This window comes from Thermobia domestica, chromosome 18 (genome assembly GCF_964235325.1).
Source record: "Thermobia domestica chromosome 18, izTheDome1.hap1.1, whole genome shotgun sequence".
NCBI classification, from domain to species: Eukaryota; Metazoa; Arthropoda; class Insecta; order Zygentoma; family Lepismatidae; genus Thermobia; species Thermobia domestica.
In genome coordinates, this window is record NC_137471.1 from 169,853,256 (window position 1) to 169,880,495 (window position 27,240).

Genomic DNA, 27,240 nt, shown 5'->3' on the forward strand with positions numbered 1-27,240 from the left:
TTTAAGTGCCTCCAAAATTTACACTTACTACACTCTACACCTCTACCTGTAGATTTATCACAACATGAAAATTTACCATCTACTAGGTCAACCGTTTCTTCTATGTCTGACATTTTTTTTTAAAGCCAAAGTAAACGTTATTCTGAACTAATGAAATATGGATTTTACTTCCAAATAAAATTACTCAAAACAGTGAATAGCTCAAATTTCTCACGCTCACCTTACGGATTTGAACCGCAATGTACACATTTGATCTCTTTTTTTTTACTTCCGATCAATTAATATCATACAAGAAAAAATCATGTTGGCTGGGTCGCCATTAAAATCTGTAGCTCCTACTCTCTATACGTATCTATGTTATCTACAGATAATCAGAAGACAATAGTTCAAGCTCGTTTAGCCGAGTAGGAAATTCCTTGAACGGAGTACAGCAAGAAATATTTGATATTACAGAAATATATTTCTTGTTTAAACTGTTTATTAGTCTGAAGTAATTACAGTATATCAAAACACAGATATGAACATACATAAATTTATGTTTAATTTTTTAAAAGACTACTATATTCACTCACCTTCTTTGAGTTTACGCAGAATTACAATGAAATACTTCTCAGTTTAGAATTTCGAGTGTCGTCCACAAAAAGCAACATATGATTTCTTTTACAACTGCTTTCATATTTATTTGTCGTAAATGTCTTTGCTTTGAGGAAAAAAAATCCACATATTCATAATAATACTAAGATTACAAATTCAAAATGTTGAACATGATAATATAAATGTCTTCTTTCTTTCCTTCTAATTAAGATCAACAACGAAATAATTATCAGTACTATATCACTTCACCAAATAAAACAATGATAAAATAAAATGTTGCTAGTTAAAAGAGATTGTAAATGCTTTGTACAGTTCAAATTCTTAAAACGAGCAGCGAGAATTCTGTTGAGCTACTCCCGAAACATTTACGTACTAAAACTAAAATAACCATATACATGCAAAGATTATCGTTCCTGTACATAAGTATTCAAAAATTATGAAAGAAAGAGAAAGGAATACACTAACATGACTAAACATAACCAATGAATATAATCAAAAAAAGGTAGTTAGTAAACTATTAAAATAGTTGGCTAGGAAAAATTCCTTTTATAACAATACGACACTCTTTACTTCGTGAATTTTTGTTTAATTAGAAAGGACTTCGATATTCCAATCAAAAGATAGCTTCATAATTAACTAATATATTGAATGGCAGATACCAAAAGTAGCAACTGTTTCACTATCTCAAAGTTGATAGTTAAGCATGCACTAGCAAACCTGTACGATACGAAGGTAATCTGCATTTAGTCCTCTTATACATAACATGCTCCACTATACTTCATCTGTGCCGGAATTCACCATTGGCAAGTAGTAGATAATACCACTATGAATCTCTGTTCAAGGGATGAAAATTTGTATTATTCCATGTGTCAAGTTATTCTGGATAATAGCCACTATTACTTTACGTCATTCAACCTATTCAGCTCCAGGAGTTGACTCACAAACTCAAACTGTTCACCAACAATCTCCTTTGTTCATCGAACGTACACTGCAACTTGTATAAACTGGTACTGGAATGATCCTATTTGAGAATCAAAATACTTCACTTTATGCAGTACTAGCAATACTTTGTACTACAGTAATTCGTACAAATTATAAATGTTACTTTTCTCAATGAGTAATAATACTCTTTCTTTATCCAAGTTAGGGGAAGGTGCTCTCCCTAGGGACAGTATGTACCTGGGGACATTGCTTCTATACTTATTTGTACACAAACTGTGTTGTTGAGTATGTGTCAGGAAGGAAGTAAAAAATCCTAAGGATGTGGCAACATTGAAACAATTGCACACCGTGTAAGCAGTCGTGCGCGGGAAGGTGTTTTGAGTTTTTTGTGTCGGAAAGTAAATTTTTGTGATGATAGTTCGTTCTCATTTGTGAAGTTCTGACGTATGAGAGGGAGCCTGAATTTTGCAGAGATAAATCTACGTAGATTACTCCATAAAATAGCACAAGTAAGTAACTTACTGCATAATAACAAACCTAGTAATTAACGTTACGCTAAAAATTGGCACAGTGATGTACCAAGGGACCCATTACCGTACGTACTCCCATGTGCAAAAAATATTGCGCGTATACTGTAACTCACAATTTTTCGCAATTATTCCATTTTCCATATGTTTATTGGTAAAATTCAGTTATTAGTACGTGGAGATAATAGAAAGCAATCCATCTAAGGAGATATTTCCAAAAAATATAATAAAATAATAAAAATATAAGCAAAAAACAAAATTATGTTCGGTTTTGTGTATACTGGCAATAATGTTTTCGAGGGAATTTTCGGAGTAGCACAGCACGATTGCAGAGGGAATAACAAGATTAGTAGGAGAACAGCTGAATCAAGGAACTGGAAATTGGAGCAAAATATTGCATTTATTGGCTTAAATCTAGGGTGTAAATTGTCTGCCAAATATAAATTAGCTTCTGTAAGCAAGATGTTATACGGAAAATATAAACAAAGAGAAAAACTGTTGTCTTAAGTTTGGAAGTGACATGCTCTATAGCCATGAGTATTTATTTCTTAAGAAAAAGATAGGCAACAAAAGAAAATCTGTGTGGGCAAGTGGGTAGAGTGACGGACTAGTAATTCTTATACTGTTTTGACACCAGATCGAATCCCACCCAGTCCGGTTCACTTTTTTTTCTTTACAAAACATTGTAGAAAGTGTATAATTTTTATGTTAATAAGAAACGAAATAATATAATAATGAAATAACTTTTTGTTTTTCTGATGACGTATTTATTCAGAATTAGCTTACTATTTATTACTAATAGCGATTGTTTTTAGTTTATGGTATGGTATGCTTAACCGTTCCCTCTCCGTTTTTACACAGCTTCAACTCACTGCGAGTGTCTGTGAGTCAGGAACAAAAAAAAACAAAACAAGAGCAACCTGCAGCTTTACACACAGCGTGAGGAACACAGTCACAGCGATAGCTCGTTGTCATGAAGAAAAAACTGTTCTAGTGTTTCTGTGTGTGTGTTTCTTTTTAAAGTATTGACTCTCTCTCTCTCTCCTTTTGTTTCATATCCACAAGTGCAACAAATGCAAGTCTGTGTGAAAAAAAATCAAGAGTGCTTTCTTTAAACAAAACTAAATTTTACAGCTCTCTTTGTGAGGAACGCGAATGCTTCCAAAAGATGCCATGAATATTAATTATAATCGTACCGAATTATACAGTAGCGTGAAAAACTGATAATAAAATGATGTAACATGCATAAGCTTTTTTTTAGAGTAACCACACATTAAACATAACAAATTAAATTTTTTGGGATTACAAATTATCACATTACGTGTCGGTGTAGGCCTATTCGTTTTCACATTCGAGCGACGAAAAAAGAAAGTGTGGTGATAGTTATAAAAACCGAATACCAGATTTCAATAATTTCAAGTTACATGGCTTCTACATAGCGAAAAAAAATGATTTTTCGATGTCTGTCCATCTATTTGTCTCTCGGTTCGTCACGCTTTTACACGCACTCAAATAGAGGCCATACTCTTCAACGTATCTGCACCGAATTCTAGACATAACGTTTTAGTAACATAATATCTTTCGAATTTTATGTCCTTCGACACCTAAAAGCAAGGGTAATTACTGAAGGATTAAAATTTAAAATAATTCAATTTTCTCAAATAAAAAAAAAGCTGTGACGATTTTATTTACTTTTGATAAATATATATTTTATTAACAAATCTCCACCACATATGAATAATTTTTCTGAAAAAATATATATGGTGTAATTTACTGTATGGTATGCGTTCTTTTTGCACAATTTTCTCAACCACATTTCGTAAATAAACGTATCATTAATTACCTAACAATATGTCAACTCGTTGGAAGGAGTAGCTTAATCTTAGGGTGAGCTTTCCCCCGATGGTTTTCCCATTAACGCCTCGGGCAATTTTGTTCATATTTCGTAAAGAAATATTTCATTATAAACTAACATAGAGCATAAATAGTTTATTCCGATAACATACAGAAGAAGTGGTTTTCTCAAGGGTTGTTTTTTTTTGGACAATTGTCTCAGTTATTACTGAAATTTCTATTTTTACTGAAATTTGTTCTAATTTCAGTAAAAATATTTTCTGTAATAATCTTACAATATGGCATAACTCGCTTGTTCCGAAAAGAAAAATCCAAAAGAGATAGTTTGCTTTGACAATGAAATTTTTCCCGACGATTTGCTTAAAAATTACTCGATATACTGTCACAATTACAGATAGAAGAGTTTACCTTTGGGGGTAAGCTTTTGCCGATGACCTTACTAAAAGCAACTCAGGAGATGTTTGTTGTTCATATTTTATAAATACGTATTACATAAATACCTAGCTATATGGTATAATTCCCTCATCCGGAAAATCTAGAAATGGTATATTGCTTTTGACAGTAAGTTTTACCCTGCGATTTTCTCAACAACGACTCAGGCGATTGTGTTCGTATTTCATAAATAAATGTTTTATGAAAACACTAACAATATAGCATAGCTCGTTTATACTGAAAACATCCACAAGGGATAATTTATTCTTGGGGGTGACTTTTTGTATAATTTTCTCAGAAATTACTCAGACGCTTTTGCTTATAGTTCACATACAATTATATCCTTTATAATTCTAATATATGGATCAAGTTATTTCTAACGGAAATATGACCAATGGGTACTTTACTTTTGGGTCTGAAGTTTCTTCTAGCAAAGTTTTCCAAAACATTATTTTATTCGTAATTTCCCAAATAAATGTATCAATAACAGTTGCAGCCTAACATAAGTCAGTGTAAAATATTCGAGCGAGAAAGTACAGTGCGTTTACTCCGTACCCTTTCTTAAATATATTTTTAAATGTTACACCTAATCACAATTTTCCGAACAAAACCGAAACTTCTTTTTAAATGTGCCTTGTTGGGGTCAAATGGGTCAAGTGCATTGGTTCTGGATTAGATTTCCAGTGAGAGCTAGTGTATCTTCATCCAAGAGATGTGACACGTCGGTGCAAAGAAGAAAGTGTTTAAATAAGCCTAACCAAGCTAATCAACAAAAGAAATAATACAATGTTACGAAATTATCGTAGAAACGTTGTTAATATTAGGCAGGTTCGACTGGAATGTCCAAACAATTGTCAATTCCAAAGGTCTTTGTTTTCGTCCGGCGGGAGCTCATGTGGTTCGGATTTCACGTTAATCAGTAGGTCCACGTCTCATATAGCCTCGCTGCTGAAAGGGACGATAAACTCAAAATCACATCACACATCTTTGTTTTCGCCTTTGTTTTAGCTCATAAATGTCTCTGTTCATAAGCTCCTTAGGGGTTAGCGTACGCGCCTTTGGCGTGGAAGACCCGGCTTCGATTCCCGGCGAGAGCTCACGTGGTTCGGAGTCCACGTTAATCAGTAGGCCGACGTCTCATATAGCTTCGTTGCTGAACGAGACGTTAAACTCAAACTCAATGTCTTTATTCATAAATGTCTTTGTGTATGGTTTTTCATATACGTGGCATGGACATTAAATTTTGATTTCTACGCCATATGTATCTAATTACATACACACCTATAGAACGAACACAACAAACTTGGAATATCTACATTGTTTGCGTATGGAAAATAATCACGCTCTACTGTACAGGACAGCCGTGTGTATGGAATTCCATACACAGGGCAATCAACGTATTAAGAAATGTATAATAATAAGAATTATTATTATTATTATTATTATTATTATTATTATTATTATTAATAATAATAAAACGATACGATCACTTACATAATTTATAAATATAAGTTAACATTTAATAAGCATATAACTGCAATGGAATTAAGTTGTTTTTCTCTCTCCCTGAACGCTACAGCCCTTATTGTTCTAACGCTTAGAAGAGAACTTGTGGCACCCACGATTTGGGGCGGTGTGTGGTCACAACTTGGTATCCCTTTGTTGTTAGTCCTAGCTTTCTAAACGGATGCAGTTATTACCGGTAGAATATACAAGCAAATTGACTTTTGTATTACTATTAAAGTAAATAATTACACTCATTCCTTCAATGTGATACTTGTGGTTGCTTAACCGTATACAGACAGCTGATCCATGGAAAAATCGTTAATAATAATAATAATAATAATAATAATAATAATAATAATAATAATAATAATAATAATAACAAATAACAGGAACTCGACAAATATTCTTGCAAATAATAGGAAAAAGTTTGCGTCACACTGTTCACTTTGCTGGGCACACCAGTGTGGCGCGTTATACCGATTGTGGCACACTGGAATATAGGGTATGTTTTTTTTCAACTATTCCAACTGCTTCAATTGAAATGGATCTATAATAATAAGACAATGAATTTAGTCTTCTTACCCTTCAATTTAGAAATAAGGTTCGCGAGAATTTCATAAAATAATAATATACTCAGAATTGTATATAGTAGTTTGTTTTATTCGAAATTACATACTTCCTGCAACTGTTTTTTGATTGAAATGATTTGAAATGAAATTTTTAAGTTTTACGTCCCACGAAAATGCCGGATAGGCTAAAGGAGACAGTGATGATAAGAAATGAATGAAAAAAGTGGGATAAAACGGGAGAACCTCGTGAAAACCCACACACACAGTGCTTGTCCAGCACAAGGTTCACTTGGCGCGAGCATAGATCGAACCAAGGACTCCATGCACCAAAGGTGAACGCTCTACCACTGAAACACCGTGGTCTCTGAAATTACATATGGAACTACCGAGAACTATGCTGTAATATTTGAATGTGCTTCAAGTTTACAATAATTAGTTTAGTTAAATTCATTATTAGCAATTAAATAATTGCATTCATTATTAACAGGTAAATGCTGCTGATGCAAAGACTTAAATCTAGCGATACCGCGAGCGTAAGTATTAAACAGAGGGATTTTAAAGGGCCCCCTGAGCTGGGAGCCCTGGGCTCCATTGGCTCCGCCCTTAATCCGCTAATGCCTATAGATTATAAATTAAAGGGGACGGGCCGGGTCCGTTCTAAAAATTCCGGCCTGTGCAGACCTCTAGCTCCTGTGTATATGCTATCTGAAAATACAGTAGAGTTTCGTTTATCCGACATAAAACAGGCAGGCAGAACGCCGGGTAATATGGATGTGTTAAGGAAAGACCTATAAAAAGTCAAACTATGATATAATTTTACACATTACGCATCTAATTATCATCTTTGCAAGAAACAAATATAATGCATTGACTCAGTGACGTATCCAGCGTGAGGTCCTGGAAGCTGTCCCTTACCAAACCTCAAGCACTTTTTAATAAACCTACTTTTTCCCTTTTGAGTTTTTTTTTAATTTATGTCAGATTACTTTGAGTCAGTGTCCAAACTGTGGACAATGCGTTGTTGTTATAATTCTAACAAGTAACACTTCCCAAGTGTAGCACTCCGATTTTGATAAAATTTGGCAGGTAGATACTATACATAAAATAAAAAAATAATTGCTTTTTTATTTTTATTTTTTTTTGCTGAAAAACGGTTATAGGGGGCAAAAGCCCTCACCCAAAATTTGAAAGTTGACGCTCGAAAGGCAAAAACAAGTGGACCAAAGTGAACGAAATTGTGAACAGATATTGCGGACATAAAATTAGAGAATACGTGTTTTGTATTTTCCTGGAAAATGTATTCGTTTATTTTATGTGTAGTGTCTGCCTGTCAAATTTTATCAAAATCGGAGTGTTACACTTGGGAAGTGTTACTTGTAAGAATATACCGTAATGCCATTGATACCAGGTGGGATTAAAGAACACTTTTAAATGGGGTTACAATTTCGTTTCCATTCTGTTTATAACATTACTGTATTAGAACGATACACTCATTGCCATTTGCTATTTTTGTTATGTGATATACGTAGCAGACAGTTTTCCTTACATGTCTCTAGAAAATATGTTTTTGATTTCGTTTGTGTTAGAATGCAGTTTGACCGGTTCATAAATGAAAAGTAAGAAATGTTTAAGAGAAATACAGAATTGTTGCATTATTATTATTATTATTATTATTATTATTATTATTATTATTATTATTATTATTATTATTGATATTTTTGAAACATTAGAATTACGTGCTTACGAGCTTTCGTGTCGGGCCCCCTCCGAAAAGTAAAGCTGGATATGTGCCTGCACTGAATGATAGATGTATGAGTCAAGGTATAGACGGGCGTGCTAGGCGATCGAGTCCGGAGCATCAAAAAGAGACTAAGACCACAACTTGCAGTTTTTGTTGCCGATTGATGCTGCTTTTTACCTGCTATGATATGTCGGATAATAATGTGAAATAAACAAAGGTCAAGACCATGGCGTATTGGTGTTTCATGCACCTAGACCAGTAAAATATTTGTGCCGAAAACATCTTTCACCCACTAGCTAAATTTGTGGGTATGATCGCACATCTTGCCTTATAAAGTATAGTCTTATAAAGAATATATAGGCCTATAGCATGCTAAAAACCTAAAGACCAAATGCAATGATTTTCTATAGTTTTCTTTTTTAATAACGGGAAACTTGTTTATTTCAACACGATAAATCACGTTTGACACTAAGATGTCTGTTTCTGTCTATATATATTTTTCATACTTTATTGGAGACAAATCTGTTTTTTTTGTTTTGTTTTTTTTTTCAAGAAAAGAGGATGATAAAAGAAGCTATATAACAGCATAAACTGAAACCAATGGCTATTACTAATAGTACACTAATTCTAAATAAATACGTCATCAGAGGAAACAAAAAGTTATTCCCTAATTGTATTGTTTCAGTTTTTAATAACATACAAATTATACACTTCTATAATGTTTCGTAAAAAAAACTTAAACAGGATCGGATGAGATTCGATCTGGGATCAAAACAGTATAAGAATTACTAATCCGTCACTCTACCCACTTGACCACACAGACTTTCTTTTATTGCCTATCTTTTTCTCAAGGAATGAATGCTCATGGCTATAGAGCATGTCACTTCCAAACTTAAGACAACAGTTTTTCTCTTTGTTTATATATTTCCGTACAACATTTTGGTTACAGAAGCTAATTTATATTTGGCAGACAATTTACACCCTAGATTTAAGCCAATAAATGCAATATTTTACTCCACTTTTCTGTTCCTTGATTCAACTGTCCCCCTGTTGTGTTACCAATTCTGTAATTCCCTCTACAATCGTGCTGTGCTACTCCAAAAATTACCTCGAAAACATTATTGCCAGTATACCCAAAACCGAACATAATTTTGTTTTTTGCTTATATTTTTATTATTTTATTATATTTTTTTGGAAATATTTCCTTAGATGGATTGCTTTCTATTATCTCCTCATACTAATAACTGAATTTTACACATAAACATAAAGAAAATGAAATAATTGAGAAAAATCGTGAGTTACAGTATACGCGCAATTTTTTTTGCGCATGGGAGTACAGTAGACGGAAAATATGTAACAGACTTCAAAATATGTAAAAATATGTTACGTGATTTTGATTTATATGGCTCCTCACATCGTAATTCTCCAGCATTTCTGGTTTTCACCAAGGTACATACAAAGAAAAAATGTAAGAGCATAAATTCCGTGGATTAGTTATAAGCTATTCTTAATACTCGTGAATCTGTTTTACTTCAAGCAGAAATTCGGTTCTCGTCTAGAGTACGTTTGTTTTCACCTTGCACGCTTCCCGCCTAAAGGATGTATCTGTCTGCAATGTCTTATTGCCACGACAGGGTTAAGTTAAGAGTTACAATTCGCTAGGAAACAGCAAAACGCCACTCCTTTTAGAAATCGCAGTAACACGTTTCTCCGATTGTGGTAACTAAACATTCCAAATACACATGGAAGAATTAACACATCTGGAGGCACGGGGCTAGAAAAAATATGTGACCCCTGCTGACGTTGCCTAATAGATATATTTCAGTGAAAGTACAGTAGGAAAGTTAAGGGAATATGTTTCATATTTGTGGTCATATTTTATCTTCTGATGATTGTATATTGTATAATTCTTGAACTGATGATGATTTTATCTTGATCAGAGTGGAGGCTCGGGGCTACAGACAACCCCTCTAAGACCCGCATTAATCATACCCTGCCAATACGCACCAAATAGCAATGAATTCATTTGACGGGCAGGCTGAAAACTAATGTCACCTACACGAAAAAAAACAATAAATCGTCTATTGGATTAGAACATTAACGTGAGTGCTAGCAGGATATACTTTATAAGCCAATCAAGTCCATTGGCGGGAAGTGTATTAAACGCATTCTAAACTCCTGTCATAGTCCTACATTTCAGCGCCTGTGCATATTGCGGCAATGCGCTGTTTTCGTCCACGTGGCATTTGCATGCGCTGTTTTTGCCTTGCACGGTTTTTGTTATTCCGCTGTTTTTCCTCACGGGGTATTTGCATGAGCTGTTTTCACCTTGCGCGGTTTTTGTCTACGACGCGGTGTTTGCATGCGCGGTTTTTGTCCACGCGGTATTTGTATGCGCTGTTTTTGCCTTGCGAGGTTTTTGTTACTAGGCTGTTTTTGTTACTGCGCTGTTTTTGTTCAGGAGGTATTTGCATTCGCTGTTTTAGCCTTGCGCGGGTTTTGTCTACGCGGTGTTAGCATGCGCGGTTTTTGTTCACGCGGTATTTGCTTGCGCTGTTTTGGTCCTTGTGCGGTTTTTGTTCATGCGCGGTTTTTGTCCACGCGGTATTTGCATGCGCGATTTTTGTTCTTGCGCGGTTTTTGCCCACGAGATATTTGCATGCGCGGTTTTTGTCCTTGCGCGGTTTTGTCCACGCGGTATTTGCTGCGCTGTTTTTGTCCATCGCTGTTATTGTTTGCACGGTATTGACCTAGAACCGCTAATGGTTAATTTTAACCTTAAAAGGCCCAAGGGGTACCTGTGAGACTCCCTGCTGCATATACAAGCTACCTGAACCCACCTTCAGCATTTTTATTTTCCGTCATCAATAGAAATTGCTAATCACTACTTTGCTAAGCAATCATTTATGAATGGTAATAAAAAATAAACAGTAAGACATAATTAGAAAGTGCATATTTCAATAGAAGCCTCAGAGGCACCCCGTGGGTCGTTACGTTAGTACAAAAAGTAACCTTACTTATCTCAGGTAAAATTTTAAAAAATGCTTCGGTAACGCAATCAGAGGGTGTATTTCAAAGAGATAGAAGAGTTCTAGAGCGTAGGACATGACTGCCGTGTCGCGACAAAACGCTGTAACTTGAGTCGCAAACTGTTTCTGGAAGATTATTTGGCCTTGAATTCACATCAAATTGCACAATTTGCCCATCATGCTCATGCGAAGTGGTTTTTGTGCATGCTTATGGCAGCTTACGTATTATATGTATTTGCCATAAAGACATGGTCTTGCAACATTATTTTCTTACTTAAAGTTTTTAAAATCGGTATTTGTACGCAGAGGAATCAAAGGTATGAGCAGCATAGACGTAAGTAAAAATTAAAAAAACGCCTAAAACGTTTTCTATCTGACACATTGTTTCCTCTTTGAAGACATAAACACAGGTGGGCAGAAAGTCCAGCTCTAGCTTTGCCAAAACAAAAAGAAAAGAAAAATATAATACATGTGTATTAACCAACAATTAAAACTAAAAGCAAGAGAAAAATTAAAAGAAATACGTAATTCTCTTTCGATGGTTTTTCTCGTCAGTAGTTGGAAATAAAACAAGATTCAATTACCATGTTTTTCTTTTTCTATCATTGCCATTTCTATTTTGATGGTTAAGGTTATTCTTTTGTCTGCTCTTGGTATTACCCTAATAGCATGTTGGTTTGCAGCAAGTCTTTCATTATATTTGATTTTAACTTGCTAGACTTTCCGTGCACTGTACACCTGCTGCAGGCTTTTTGAAAGAGTTACCCGCAAATGTCGTAATTTGATTTTCACTTGCTAGATTTTACTTACCTCGGAGGCTTGCTGGAGATTTGTAGCAAGTGTATCAGTTCTAGTTTCTACCAACAGGTGGCAAAAAAGTCCAATTTTAGAAATTTCGCGCCAGGTCGCCATTTGTACAGGTGCTAAGGTAGAAGCAAGGTTCGTATATAGGTAGAAGTGGATAATTAAGATAATTACGTAAGTATCCAGATGTAGAGATAATTTATATTTTAAACGTGTATTGTTTGACTAAGTTGAGAAAAATATACTTGAGTGTATGTTCGTATGCAGTAAATGTTTACTTGCATTATACCCTTGTGTACGGGAAGGTTCTAGATTACTGGTTTGTAAATGGCATTCAAAATTAATCAGTTTCTACAGCACAATATGTCTTTATATACGTAAAAACACACACACATATCTTAATTATCTGATATGAGCCGTAATTCCTACTGTCTATTTTCAGTTGTTACTATGAAGTGGACAATCAGGACAAAATAAAAAAATTCAAAATAACTTATCACTGGTCCATCTCTATCATTATTCGATGTTACTATATATTGGTTAATAAAACCAATGTAAAAATATATTTTGTAACATTGGCTACAATGTGACTTGTGTATTTAATATGTACTCGAACTCATGTTTAAATACTGTGCTACTGCAAGTGAAGATTTGCTGTGAAGTTTACTTGCATTATACCCTTGTGTAGGGGAAGGTTCTAGATTACTGGTCCCCCATGTAGATTAGTAGCTGGGTAGGTTTTAAAGTTTATACATTTAGCTTATACATATTGCCGAGCGAGCGTTAGCGAGCGAAGGCGGGTTAGAGCCCCGCAGGGCACGTTGTTTTCTGTCTTTATTACTGCTCAATGGGAAGGGGCACCAGTAATCTAGAACCTTGCCCTTGTGTACATTGATAGTTAATTGAATACTTACGTAATTGTAGCTTTTTGATCCTGATTTCCACTTCATTAAAATCGAGAACGGGGGAAAGATACCGATAGTAATTGCAAATAATGGCTTAACTTTAATTATTCCCCTCCACTATCAAAAAATCGAAATACTTAATTCACAGAGTACTATTACCTTTTAGATGTATCCCTGCTCTATCAAACCTACGAAAAAGTGCAATAGCCTACTCAATTCACACAGTATTGCCGAGCGAACGAAGGTGGGTTAGTAGCCCCGCAACGCTCCTTGTGTTCTTGAAATTCATTACCGTGGTAGTAATAGTAGTAGTAGTAAGAACTCGAAATTACCATTCCTTACCTCACTTTTCCTACAAATTTTGCAAATGTCTTGTCAAAATGGAGGGGAGTAACTAAAGTTAATACTAAATAATGGAGAAGTCTAGGAACGCCCCTCCAGTTTCACTGGGCAAAAAGCTGCGGCATTACTCGAGCAGACGGCTCTACCAAATTTTCACACATTTATTACGTTTTCCGATTTCTTCTTGCAGAGCATGCACTAAATGAGGAGCTAATGCATAAACCACGAACTAATTTGTGCTAGGTGGCCACTAAAAGCACGAATGCTATCTAACCGAGTCAGAGCAGGAACGCAGCAGGGGGCCCGAGCGGAGCGAGGGGTGCGTCCGTAGGGAGCAGGCGCGTCAGCGACGAGGGCATACGCATAAACAAGGATAGTGGAAAAATACATAAGACATCCGAAATAATTTTCACCTTCAAACACACTTAAATAATTGTAATAACTCTTACTTTCAAAGTGGCTTCACTGGTTTCCCGGGTACAAATGGCCCGCTGCGAGGAGGAATTCGTATGTTTTGAATTTTTGCTTCTTTTCCACACGTCACATAGTTGATTTTACGTTTTAACACACCATGACGCTGCAAAAACTATAATATGACACTTCTTATCACCCAAACGACATAAGTGTATTAACCGCCTGCCCGGAACACCGACATATATTGCCACAAAAGTGCCGAAGCCACCCTTCCCCATCCTGCTTGCTCTGAGGTGAGGAGCAAAGTTCTAGAACACTCTCCCTCTCCATTGAGTTGTAATAAACGTAGAAGCAACGTGTCCTGGGGGCTTCAAACGCGCTTTCATTCGCTCGGCAATAGTGCGTGTGGATTAAGTATTTATTTGTTGTACAGAAAGCAGCGAATCTCACTCACGTGAGAGGACCAGTGTTCTAAAACCTTCACGGAACTAAGCTAACTGAAGCTCGTAATTTGTTTGGGAACCATGGATCCGCTTCCAAATTACCCGATCGAGTCACCATAGGAAACCGGGAAAGGGGGCATGTGTTAATTTTAGTCAAAGTTTTGAGAAAATTACCGTGCGAAATGGAGAATTTGTCGTTTGTATGCTTGATAATACGTGAAGATGTATTTGTTCCATAAGTGATGATGGAATTACTTAGCGGAATGTTACAGCATCGTTGGATTGTGGAAGTTTCCGAGCGGTACGTGCTAATATTTAAGAACGACACCGCGTTTGTTAAATCGAACAGATATTGAAGTAGGTCCAGCAAAAGGTGAACTATTTGTATTTTCCAAAATACAGGGTAAATAATCATAGTGAGTTTTTTTTAGCTACAATAACTCTTAACAAATCTGTTTACACAGCACATTTAAAGAAATAAATAATATGGTATGTATTAGCAGGGTTTGAAAAAACCCGGCCCGGGCTTTTTTGAAAAAGCCCAACCCACCTGGGCCCATATGGGTTTTTCGGGTATAATTGGGGTTTTTCAGGTTTTTTCGAAATGTTTCAATGTCTTTGGGCTAAAAGTGTTAAAATGTGATTTATATTTGAAGATTGTCATTGTCACAACTTGCAACAATTTTCTACTCACTGCTCTTTTGAAAAAATTGCCGTCATTTTGAAATTTTACATTAGATTCCCGAGAAAATCTGTACAGCAAATTTAGCGTAACTCGTGCTTTTACTGTCGAAATTTCAACTTAAAAGACTGAAAATTGCGCTTTGTACCGTGGATAATCGCTGTTTTGAAAAAATGGCCGCCATTTTGATATTTTACGTTGGTATACCGCCAAAATCTATGCAGGAAATTTAGTGTGTCTCGTGCTTGTACTCTGAAAATTTTAACTTAAAAGGCCGGAAGTTGTACCCTGTAGTGTGTGTGGTAGAGGCAGTCAAACGAGTTGAGTTGCTTTTGTGTTTAACGTCCCTTTCAGCAGCGAGGCTATATGAGACGGGACCTACTGATTAACATGGAATCCGAACCACATGAGCTCCCTCCGGGAACCAAACCTGGGTCTCCCACGCCAAAGACGCGTACACTAACCGCTTAGTCATGAAGGAGCTCGGCAGACAAACGAACAAATATACATCAAGTCATCCAGAAGCCTGACTGACGTTTGCCAAATATGAATACCAAAAGGGGTCTATTAATTTAAAACAAAGATACAATTCATGTTATATGAAATAAATAAATGTTTCAAAATGTTTTATATGAAATTAACATTTTCCAGCGTAAATGAACTTCCCATATTTTCTCCATGAGAATACGGACACCTCAGATCCCCCCTCAACTTTCCAACACAGTGCAATGAACTGTAGTCTGGTTATGAACAAAAGTATAATAATCCGCCGTGGCTCAGTGGTAGAGCATTCACCTCTGGTGCATGGGGTCCCTAGTTCGATCCCAGCTCGCGCCAAGTGAGCTTTGTGGTGGACAAACACCTTGTGCGTGGGTTTTTTGGAAATCTCACGTTTCCTCCCACTTTCTTCATTCCGTCATTTCATTCATTTCTCATCATCACCGTCACCTTGAGCATAGCAGGCATAACCGTGAGACTAAAACTAAAAGATTCAATTTAATTTTTTTTTCAAGAATATAATAAGCGAAAGTTCACTAAGCACCAGCTGCTTTTCTCTCTTCGTACCCTGCAATTAATTGTGCGGACTGAAGATGCCTAAAAACTTAAGATGTGCTATAAAAATGCTTTATAGGAAAACAATATGCAAATTATTTAAATCAGTGGTACAATCTGCCTTCAATATTCTTCGCGCGTTTAGCAATATTTATTTACATGGCTGTATTTGCCAAAATTACGTTCGTCAGTTTAATCTGATGAAAAGCTGATTTTTCTCCTTGTGTCGTGTGTAATTGTCAGGACCAGATTTACATTTTTCTAAGACCTGGACCAAGCAGAATTCTGTACCCTAGCCTCTGAAAAAGATTATAATTCTTGTTAACTTATCTAATGTGTTGCCGGAGAAAAGGTTAGTCATCTTCCCTGTGTTTGTAAATGTAGAAACACTCAAAGCCATCTTTTTTCTTTTAATGTTCCGGAAATTATCCGAGTTTCCATAAAATGCAATGGAAAAAGTAACATTGCAAATTTCGCTCGCTATCAAGTCGGATTTCGCCCGCTATCAGGGTGGTGTAATAACTTCCTCGAAACTGTTACCTGCAACAGTCCACTGTTCATTCACTAATTACAGGATTTCCAGCCAGTCAGATTTTTTTTTTAACTTTTCGAATAAGCTGATATTGATAGCAGAAATGGAACGGAGTTAAAATACGAAACATTTCCCTGTCACGACTAAATTTACGGGGACGCGGGACACTCGGGCCCAAAAACGGGACTGCCCCGTTTTTTACGGGACGTATGGCAGGCTTAAGCGTAAAATAAACAGTTTTATTGTTGAAGTATTCATTTCCGATCCTTCTGCGTTTAATTTCCCGAGCACTTCTTTCACGGCGTGTACATCAAAACTTCCATTAGTACGGAAATTTGAACTCAGAACTTGAAATAGCACTTGAAAAAATTGTCGGAGCTGATCTTTGATTTGTAATCTTTAGTTGGGCCGAATGACTTCTTGATATGTCTTCAAGTTCCCAGGTGTGGCAAAACCAAGATGTCAACTAAATCTAATATGGCCATCACTCAGGTTTAGTGTTTCTCTCTGTAACTTGGAGATTTAAAGCACATACATTGGCTAAATCTCAACAGAACACATTACATATTATGCTGGGTCAACCAAAGAACGTTTGTTTGTATAGTGTAAAAATTGAACTGTTACATTGTGTTGGGGAATTCTGCTGGACTTCAGTTGGTCGAATTCGACCCTTAATTGGTAATCTCTAACGGGCAGGTTTGGCAGACATATTTCTGAAGGGCCCTATTGTGTTTGCCTGGCTACAGTATCTTTATTAGCTGTTGTCACTCGGATGGTTAAGCCATTTTCTTGTCAGCTCCATTAAAATAGGCGTGGTAAAATGTGGGTGAATAAGAGCCATAATGTTTTTTTTTTCTCGTAATAACGGTTAACCTTCCGATTTTGATATGCCAAATCCCTGTAGGTGCAAATTATTTTTTTAAGGAGTGTAAGTTACGTGATGAACCGGGGATCAAACCTGGGACCTTCGAGCATACGTCCGATGTGCTACCAACTGCGCAGCCAATCGATTCACTTCTCAACCACATAACTTCCACTCTATAAAAAGTTGTATACATTCTCTTTATTGTTAGTTCCCTTTTTTCTCAACGTAATTACATTCACCAAGCTTTTTGTTGCTGGTGTAACTTTTATTGTAAACTAAGATTATTCTATATATACAGTATATATATACCTTAGAAATCTAAAAAGGAACAGGTTAGTGGTAGCTCATATAATTTCACGGAATGTATACGCTTTGTGAACGTTACAATTTATTCAACTTTACACTGACGTAATTGAAATTACCTGTTGCAGTACATGAATCGTTTTCGAATCGACAGTGGAGTATTCTACAACAGTGGATGATAGATTTATCAAACAGTGTAAACAATCTGGATAAAAAGGTGAATAATATTCTAGGCAGTAAGGATGTATCAGAAGAAGACGAGAATGACGACCATTTTGCTTCTTTGGGCGTGCTACCGTTGAAAACATTGGAAGACTTCCATAAGTTTGAACAACAGTTGAAGGACAACTCTAAACTCAGATTGAAATTGGTAAGCAACATTTTTCCTTGAATGTAGCTGTGTATATTATATTGTAGTTGGAGTTTATTCTGAGATCCTAATTCTACAGGTATTCACCTGTTCATCGATATGTCAGGCGTTGCTTTTTATTTTATATTTATAGGTTATACCTTTCTAGCTTGTAGTGAGTGCTACTTTCTTTGATCTATGTTTTTTTATTCACTGATAGAAGTCATGGGGAACCTCCCCGATATTTCGTTCTCTCATACAGTCTGAAACTACTTGGCACATACATTATGTGCTTCCCATCTAATGCTGTATGGTAAACCGTATTCCTCAAAATACTGTTTACGTGGGCCTGTTCGAACCAGGGGCCCATGGTGGCTCAGAAGTAGAGTACTCACTTCTAGTTTCAAGGATCCGTGTTCGATCGCAGCCCTGCCAACATCGTGCTCGTGGGATTTATCGGGGCTTTCCCATTTCCTTCCACTTTCTCATTCCACAATTTCATCCATCCTTTGTCGTCTCCTTCACCCTAAGCTGGCACAACCATGGGGAGCTAAACTAAATATTTCGTTTCATTTCGCTTAATTTATTTTTGAAGCAATGTTATCCTTAAACAGTCGACGGAATCGATTGAAAGTTAATTTTAAAAGGTGTGGAGCGTTGGGTAATTATTCGCTAGGTTGTGAGTTTTAATTACTTTTATAGTCATCCTGATTTTTTTTAAAGTTTTTTATAGTTCCACGTAGACATTTCCGAAGTGCATCACTGAGAAGAGATGGGGGCTTAGTAAACCCAAGATTTTTTTGAGTTCGACAGTTTCCACTATAGCTTGAAAAACAGAAGGGCAAAGATTGGCACGTGGGAATTGTCCAATCAAATTTATTAGTGCCTAATACATTATGGAATACTTCTATCTTTCTTTTGTAGATGCTAGTGATAACATGGGCAACAAGCACCATATTGTTGACATAAGTATTGTATATTATTATGATGATGATGATTGTTTGAAAGTTTGCTCATGTCATGTAAGCTGCGTACTAGATTTTTACGAATAGAATTGGATCATGCTTATTTTTAGGCAAATACGATATTTTATTTCTGTAAATACTTTTAGTTTACTAGAAAAGTGAAAAGATAACTAATAGTTGAAACCTCTGTATAGTCTTTCTTAAACAGGTTAATGATCCAGCTTCTTCTGTTGCATGCTTGCAAAACCTGCAGAAGCTTATTCGGAAATAATTTCTCTATTGAAATTTTTTATTACATTACCGAGCTCCAGTTCCTTTACTGTTGCTTGAAAAGGGCAAGGAACTATCTCCGATTTTCAGTTTCTGCTGATGGCCTTCACTCGTAGTGATTTTATTTGTGCACCGAAAAAGAGAGAGCTTATATACCAGATGGCTCTACGAATAGATGGCAGAAACCTCTCTGTATTTTTTTTTGTTTTAACTTGGTTCAAAATTTCAGAGAAGGAAGCTCATAACCATGTAAAGGGTTCTATTTATTTTCCATACTCTCCATTGTTAAAATCAGTTGACTGATTCGTGATTAGCAAATAATTCAACAGTGAAATTGTTGCACAAATGAACAAAATAGAAAATCACAATACGCCACGCATTAAATCCTTTATGTGGATAGGAACAGCCTTCTCTGCAAGCTTATACTCTCTAGGTTTAAATTTGTAATATCCACTTTTGTTTAATGTGAGTGGGAAAAACACGTTTTAGAGGAAAAAGATAGTTCTTAATAAGACAACTTTAGTCTCTTACATGTAATATGTAAGCTTGTAGTTGCTTATTGTGAAAAATAGAAGCATTAAATATCTGCATTTTTTCAGGTTCAAATGTTAATCAGTACTGGTGGTCGTGATGAGAAGACGCTCATCAATAATATGCTCCGACGCTTCTTACATGATGAATTGGCCCAGATGTTCACGTTAAGTGGGAGATCGACGAAGAAATTGGATAAGAAAGCGTTCATTGGGACACAAATTGGGAATATTGTATTACGTAAGTACTTTATATAAAATTTTCTTTATACTGATACCTATAAATCTCACTGCTCCGATCGGACTACCTGATGAGGTTTCCCCTTATGTCTTTAGTTCCAGCAGACGAATGATGGGATGGTAGATTCTGGGACTCTGCCTGTCCACATCCCGGCCTGAGCCTTAGATACCCAAGAGGTATAAATACATTCTTTCAAGTTTACTTTGTGAATATGTCTAAGATTTTAAAATGTGAGGGCAGTAAGCTATAAATAATATGCATTTTAAAATTTTTGAAAGATTTTGCAACTTTATTATGCTATCACCCACATCGTATATTGCACCAAGACACCAACATGGCAATTCTTCATTAAGATGTCAGGTAGGTGTTGCTGAAAGAAACTGAAATAATTGCTGGGAGTAAATTAACTTTGGAACATCGGTGATTCTTGACGCTACATTCGAATTATTGAATTAGGCAGCTGTTTAGCGTGATTTTATTTTAAATAAATATTGAAATAGTTGTCATGACTTATGACTTAACCCTCATATTAAAAGAGGTTCCATAAAAATATTAAATGTAGTTTTAAAATATTTATATAGGATTGCGCTTTACTCACCAGAAGGAAGACATTTTTCAGTTTTACCTATATATTGTCTGTTTACCAGAAATGTGGAAATATCTGCAAATTTGTGTAGCTATCAATATCGGGCCTGATATTTTAGTCGTAATTTTTAACAAATGACAAACCTGTAAGACGAGTCCGAGTTTCTTTCAACAAAATGTGTCGTTGGAAGTTTAAATTTTTCCTATTCTTTTTTGTTACTTTATACGTAGGACGACCTTTGGCTCTTAGAAGTTGTCTGTTGCCGTTTAAATAAGTTTTCGGGGCCAATTTACTGCTGAAATATTCGCTTGTCGCCTGCGGTGACGTTAGGGTTGGGAAGTGCTTTCTCCCATGTACAACAATGATCCGGTAACTTACCTTGATTCGAGGCTTTGTTTGCCTTTAGAGGCGCGTCAATATTGTCACTAACGAAGACGTAAACACATCTGCTTCTAACTCGAAAATACGAATTTGAGAGAAAAATCTATATATAAAAAAAAAGGTCCGATTATCGAAATTCAAGAAAATTGCGAGTTTTTCTCGCTTTTAGAATTTCAAATTTGATCTTTCTTTGAAAGATAGAATCGTGGGAAGCGCTCTCATATAAATCAAATAATAAATCTTTATATACTAATGATAGTGCTCTCCACGCTTTTCCCTTCGAAAGTTTTTTTTTAATTTTTATTTTATTTTTAAACTTGTTTTGCATAGTTGTTTGTAAGAATATAGATTTTAATTCTCACAGCCAATAGAACTACATATTGTATGAATAAATTTTATATTTCTTTTTTTGCGCTATAGTTTACAGTTTGTAAACTGCAGCAATGTCCGTGGTGTTTACCTTGTAATTTCATTTAAAATAAAAAAAACAAAGGGATGGAATTAACTCCATGTCCAAGCTGCTTTGTACAATATGAATAAATAATTCCAGATCTTTCTGTCCTTGCGAAAAAATGTGAATATATTGATCTAGTCTTGTTCATAAAACTTCGTCCTTACCAGTGTCTTGCATTGCTGTGTATACTCAAATACAATTTTTTAAAATTAATTATTTCTGTTTTTAGATGCTTGTAAGAAAGTGTACATTAGTACTACTGATGAGAAAGTGAAAGAAAACATAGGCGATTGGCTGCACCAAGCTAAAACTAGGTTGATTAGGCTGTAAGTAGTATGCAATTTTATAATTGATGGGTTTGTAAATGAAAACTAGATTTTGGGTTTCGTAAAAGGAAACTAGACTGGATATTTAATAGATTTCTTAATCGCGTCAGCGACTGATCAAATATCATATAAGGGTAATACGTACTTCTGCTTTGTAGTAAAAGTTATGCGTTTCGCTTCTTTAAGCTGATTCGTTGAATGGCTCGAGGGCTGATTAGATACCCAGTAAATCTGTTTAAAATATTGTCGAGGACTCAAGTTTTGTCCTCGAGTGTACCAGCTAGATTCAGAAAGATGATGAAGTCGGAGTGTAGTACTGAAGTACAAGATGGTCATACAGGTGTCCTATTTAGAATTGAATTTAGAAACAAAAGTAACAAACAGGACCTCTTTTATCAATTTGTAAGAATGAAACGGAAACACACTTGAGAATAGGTGATTGTTTGAAGGGAAAGAATATAGTAAGCTGACTGGACATTCATGAAGTCACGTTTAGGTTTCTTAAACTGAACATTTCAAGAATACAAGACTCGGAGAAGAAACAATAGGTGACGAAGATAACACGCGACAGTGTTGTCCACCAGAAAGAAATTATTAAAATCCCTGAAAAGGACACACAGGGGCTCATTCTGATTCATTTTGCTCACTCTGACTCATTCTGTTCATTCGCGCTTATTTCCCTCATTCGGATTCTTAAGATTTCAGTCTCTACACCGAACTACAGTCTCTCCATATCCATTTATAACCTGTAGCAGTACAGTAAACAACTCTATTGAACCGAGTATCTCAAAAAGCGGATTCAACGTCTTTACCGCCGATGCAATGGAACAGCAGACGTAGAAGATACAAAAGATGCCAGTGTTTATTAACCCTCAAGAAACCTAAACTGTGTACTGAATGTCTCATTCCTTTAAACAATTACACGTTCTAAGTCTCAATTATTAGAAATAATAATCACAGTCTTTAATCACTCACTTCTCAAACAAATCACCAGAATTTAGAGAAAAAATATCCAGCCAGAGAAAGAAAAAAGGTTTAGTTTGTATATAATATATTAGATTCGGGATAGCGTTGATAGATACTACTTATATAAGATTTAAGGTAAAACGCTGAGATAGTGACGAAGATATTGCACAAGCTGCGTGGGTGGACAATATATCGTAGTAGGCAGTATTTCTAGTAGAACACTCGAAATATAAAAGTAAACTCCAGTAGACACCTTGATTACAGACATTGTGGAATTAATAAAGCGAAAACTACTTTAAAATTAATTTAATGAAATATGTAATGAATTTATAATATAAGAAATTGACGGTTTGCATTTCCTTTTATATTTCAGTAAAAAGAAGCAGCAAAAAGAGGAAGCAGCTGCAGTTGGTGGGGAACAAGTGGAAGAATTAACGTAGTACTTTGAAAAGCAAATTTTGTATTACATATTTAGCCCATGGACGAAAAAAAAAGTTAACTAACAAGGGCAAAATATAATTAATGAAACTAAATTAAGTGTTGTTCATTTATATTATTTAGAATACTTTCCTTATAATATTGAAGTATTAATTTCTTTTATGTTTTTATTTAATTTCCTTTAGAATATGAACACGAGCCTATAAAAGTCGAAATATTTTTAAATAGACATGAAAAGAGCTAAAATCACCGGGAAGCATTCCAGTTTTCACCCTCCGACGTGTGCTGTTAAGTTAAAAAAGTATTTCTTGCTGTAACGTAAGTCTAGGGTGAGATTTTTCAACATCAAAGGTATAAAAAAAAGGTGGGCATTCTAGAGTCTTATTGATGCATCCATTCTCAGAAGATCAAGGTTTATGCACTAGCGTTTAGTTATAGTTTTGTCGAGGAATTCCATGTGGTTGGATTATAATTGCTATAATCAGGAAGCTTACACACATGTTAAAACTGTTTTAACGAACCACAATGCAGATACAAATAATAACTTGATTTTTCACGGTTACAGCAAAAGAATTTTTAGATTATTTTGTCACATTTTGCTGTTGCAGAATTTTAGGCCATATTGTCATTTTCTTTCATATCAATTGCATTCTTGTATGAGTGTAAGTTTGCATGCAGTACCTTCTGCAAGCGTTTCACTTCCATAAGTCAGCAGGCAGTGGCGAGATGAGCATTAACCTTCGCGGCCTAGACTTTCCATTGTAAAAGAAAAATGCATGTTTTATTATTTCTTTTACAAGTACATCACTTGGTCTCGCCAAGTGGTATATTTGTATTATAGCAAAATAATGCACTTTTCTTCTGCAATGAAAGTGCAAGCTGTACTCGCTAACGCATCCTTCAATGTGCTATCACTAGCAGAAGACTTGCAGAGGAAGTAAAGTGCTTGCTGCAGGCTTGCTATGCTAAGCTCCGCACACTTGCAGTAGACTTGCAATGTAAGTATATACCTGCAGAAGACTTACTACACTCACTTGATGAAAACCTGCTGTAGGCTTGCAATGTAAGTATATACTTGCAGAAGACTTACTACAAAACTTGCTGTAGACTTGTTAGGGACTTGCAGTGCAAGTCGTATACTTGCAGAGACTTGCTTATAACCTACAAAAACTTGCTGCCAACTTGTTGTGCACTTGCAGTGCAAGTGACATACTTGCTGAGACTTGCGTCAAACCTTGACTAGCTAGCTGGCAACTTGCTGCGCACTTGCAGTGCAAGTAGAAACTTGCTTTGCAAACTTACCATACATTTGCACTGCAGGCGTGCTGCAAGTTCGAAGAGCGTCAACTAGGAAGTTTGCATTAAACTTGCATCAAACTTGCAGACTTGCATCACAAGTCTGCTGCAAGTTTGCCAGACTTGAATTGCAAATCTGCTGCAAGTTTGTTGCAAGTCATTTTTGCTATCTGGGTATTGTTTCTTCATTCGGATCTATTGTTTGGTTTCTCGCGTGAGTTGCGAGTTTCTTATTATAGCTCTTATTGTGTGAACGTGATTGCTGGTTTCTTCTGTTTCTGTACAGTCTTGGTTCTGATTCCTCTTCAGCTTCGTGTTCTTTGTACACTGAATTTGATATCTTTGATTATTATTACCCTCATTGTACGAATAGTCTCGTTAGTTACCTTGAAAACTGAGACTTTGCTTGTTATTACGGTTATTACCCCGTTTGACCCTTTTTCGTCTGTGATACTTCGTTTGTCACTACCACCGCTACTAATGGTGTCCATAGATTCGTAATAAGCAGAATCGCTATAGTCTCTCTTTCCAGGTCGTTAAGGAATGTCTGTTTCTAATTAGGCTTCAGATTCATGTGTTTTATTTTTGGTACATTCTATTCTGTGGTTATTATCACAACATTCTCTTTGTACGACATCTGACTTCTGACCTAATTCGGTCTTCACTTCAATAAATTTATACATTTTTTTGGTAGTAATCTAGCAAAATTCTCTTTATTTTCATTCCTTAATTCTACAGAAAAATAACGGAGAAGTGTGCCTTAAACATATCTTAAAGATATTTACTCCGTAATTTGGCATTAACATACAAGAATATGTGAGCAATATATTACGTTAAATTGTATGAGCACATATCGTTTGAAATTAGGTGCACAGTTAATAAAAAATAAATAACAATATAATTTGTAAATGCGTATGTTTAAAACATATTTTTTGGTGTATGCCAGTGATGCTGAACTATTGTTATTCTTAAACACTGTAAATAGTACTTTCATGTAAAAACCAATCACAGCAAAGACAATGTTCATTACTCAATCATGGCAGTTATTAATAATTATAAGCCTACGAAATTAGGATAATAAACAAAATTAACTAATTTATTAATATAGAATTTTGCTAAAACGAATTGAAAGGAAAAATGCAGGAAAGTTTTCAACAGACAAATTAATCAGTGTGTACGGCAGGAGGGTAAATAAACGCACCCTCAGATTATCGGTTAAAATTTAATCACAATGGTCCTTATGCAGAGTCGTTTTGAAGTCTGATTAAAATCTTACTACAGAGTTGACTAACGGGTGGTTATCAAAATTGTATTCAGAGTATCTAATTAGGACGTAGTATTGGACGAAGTTAATCACATGTGACTAATTAATCTAGAGCAGATACTAATCTTTTACCCACGGGTTAAAGTGCGACACAACATTTTGTATTTCGTAATTCATGCATTTTCATCTTTACAGACTACGCATGCGCTCATTTGCTTTCCCGTAGTTGTCATATTTATTTTACTCACCGATGCGTTGGGGTTCTATAAGTTAATCATTCCCAAATCATCATTTTAGTTTTACTCAAAGTTGATTCTGAATACCAAAAAGTGCACTTTCCTTAGTAAAGAGTTAGTATGCATACTAACTAGTCTGTTACTAAACTTCGATTAACGAATTCTCTCTGAATACTGCCCAATGCGTTCTTGGGATCCCAAATAGTGTTTTCACAAAATTTCAGACAGCGGACACTTCAAAGTGGTTTCCAAAATTACGATAGAATTTACCATAAATGGGAAGGGTAGATAAACGGGCTTTCGGTTTTTCGATTCAGATTTGATCACAATATGTTCTTTGGATCCCAAATAGTGTTCCACAAAATTTCAGACCGCAGAAATATCAAAAAGGTGCCAAAAATTACGATAAAATGTAGCATTTGTTACTACCTACGGACATGTTAGGTAAAAGGGCCCGCGGATTTTGGGTTCAAATTTAATCAAAATGTATTCCTCCGGTTCCAAATAGATTTTACCCGATAATTTCAGAATTCAGAACCTCAAAAATTGTTCGCAAGAAATTTGAAAACATTAAGAAGGAATTTACCGCTTACGTTTGGAGTAAGTGAAAGGCCCCGCAATCATTCGCTCGCAATTTGTTCACAATGTGCTGTTTAAATCTTACAGTTATAGGGTAGTATTCCGAGAGAATTCGTTAATCGAAGGTTAGTCACAGCCTAGTTAGTAAGCATACAAATCATTTACCAAGGAAGGTGCACTTTTTGGTATTCAGAGTCAACTTTGAGTGCAACTAAAATGATGATATGGGTATGATTAACTTATACTGTGGACTCTTTTTAATTCGAAGTCTAAGGGGACACGAAAAAACTTCGAATTATCCAAAATTCGAATTATCCAACAACATTCATTTTCACATATATTGCAACAAACAAACCAAAGTACTGTGTATCAAAAACATGTTCATATGGTGTAGACTATACCTTTAAAGCAGCTTATTATTTGCGTGATCGAATACCGCAAACTAACAAACGACATTGACTCCACATAATTCAAACTACGTGTACAATGGAAAATATATTTACGTACAACACTACAACATACATTGAATAGCCCAAACAATTAAACACCAGTAACAATTTGAATATCCTGTTCTCACTTTTAAAAAGTCGTAAATCTCATTTGTTTAAATTTGATTGTTTTTGTACGGTGAATAAATCTTGAATTTTATGTATTGCGTGTAATACGATATTAATGACATTTGGTTGACTTTATCAAAAATTCATCTTAAATTTTCAACCAATTCTGAAACAAGATAAGATTGGTACACGTTCTCCATGTTTACTTTTTCCCCAACTCGCCTTCATCTTTATCATTACACAGATTTTCTATTTATCTTTTGTA

The 27,240-nt window shown here is 35.6% G+C and overlaps 1 protein-coding gene across 3 annotated transcripts; it reads left to right on the forward strand.

Annotated features, from left to right (window-relative positions):
• The first annotated feature begins 1,856 nt into the window (after nucleotides 1–1,856).
• Nucleotides 1,857–23,132, forward strand: LOC145676187 (uncharacterized). Of its 3 annotated transcripts, none has more exons than XM_081747096.1 (5): nucleotides 1,857–2,045; nucleotides 17,666–17,907; nucleotides 19,721–19,892; nucleotides 21,543–21,639; nucleotides 22,979–23,132. In XM_081747096.1, the coding sequence occupies exons 2-5, from the start codon at nucleotides 17,713–17,715 to the stop codon at nucleotides 23,043–23,045; spliced, it is 531 nt and encodes a 176-aa protein (XP_081603222.1). In that variant the 5' UTR covers nucleotides 1,857–2,045; nucleotides 17,666–17,712; the 3' UTR covers nucleotides 23,046–23,132. The 3 variants fall into 3 exon arrangements, with proteins under 3 accessions (XP_081603222.1, XP_081603221.1, XP_081603223.1); XM_081747095.1 differs by lacking the exon at nucleotides 1,857–2,045 and adding an exon at nucleotides 12,038–12,172; XM_081747097.1 differs by lacking the exons at nucleotides 1,857–2,045; nucleotides 21,543–21,639 and adding an exon at nucleotides 12,038–12,172.
• The last annotated feature ends 4,108 nt before the right edge of the window (nucleotides 23,133–27,240 follow it).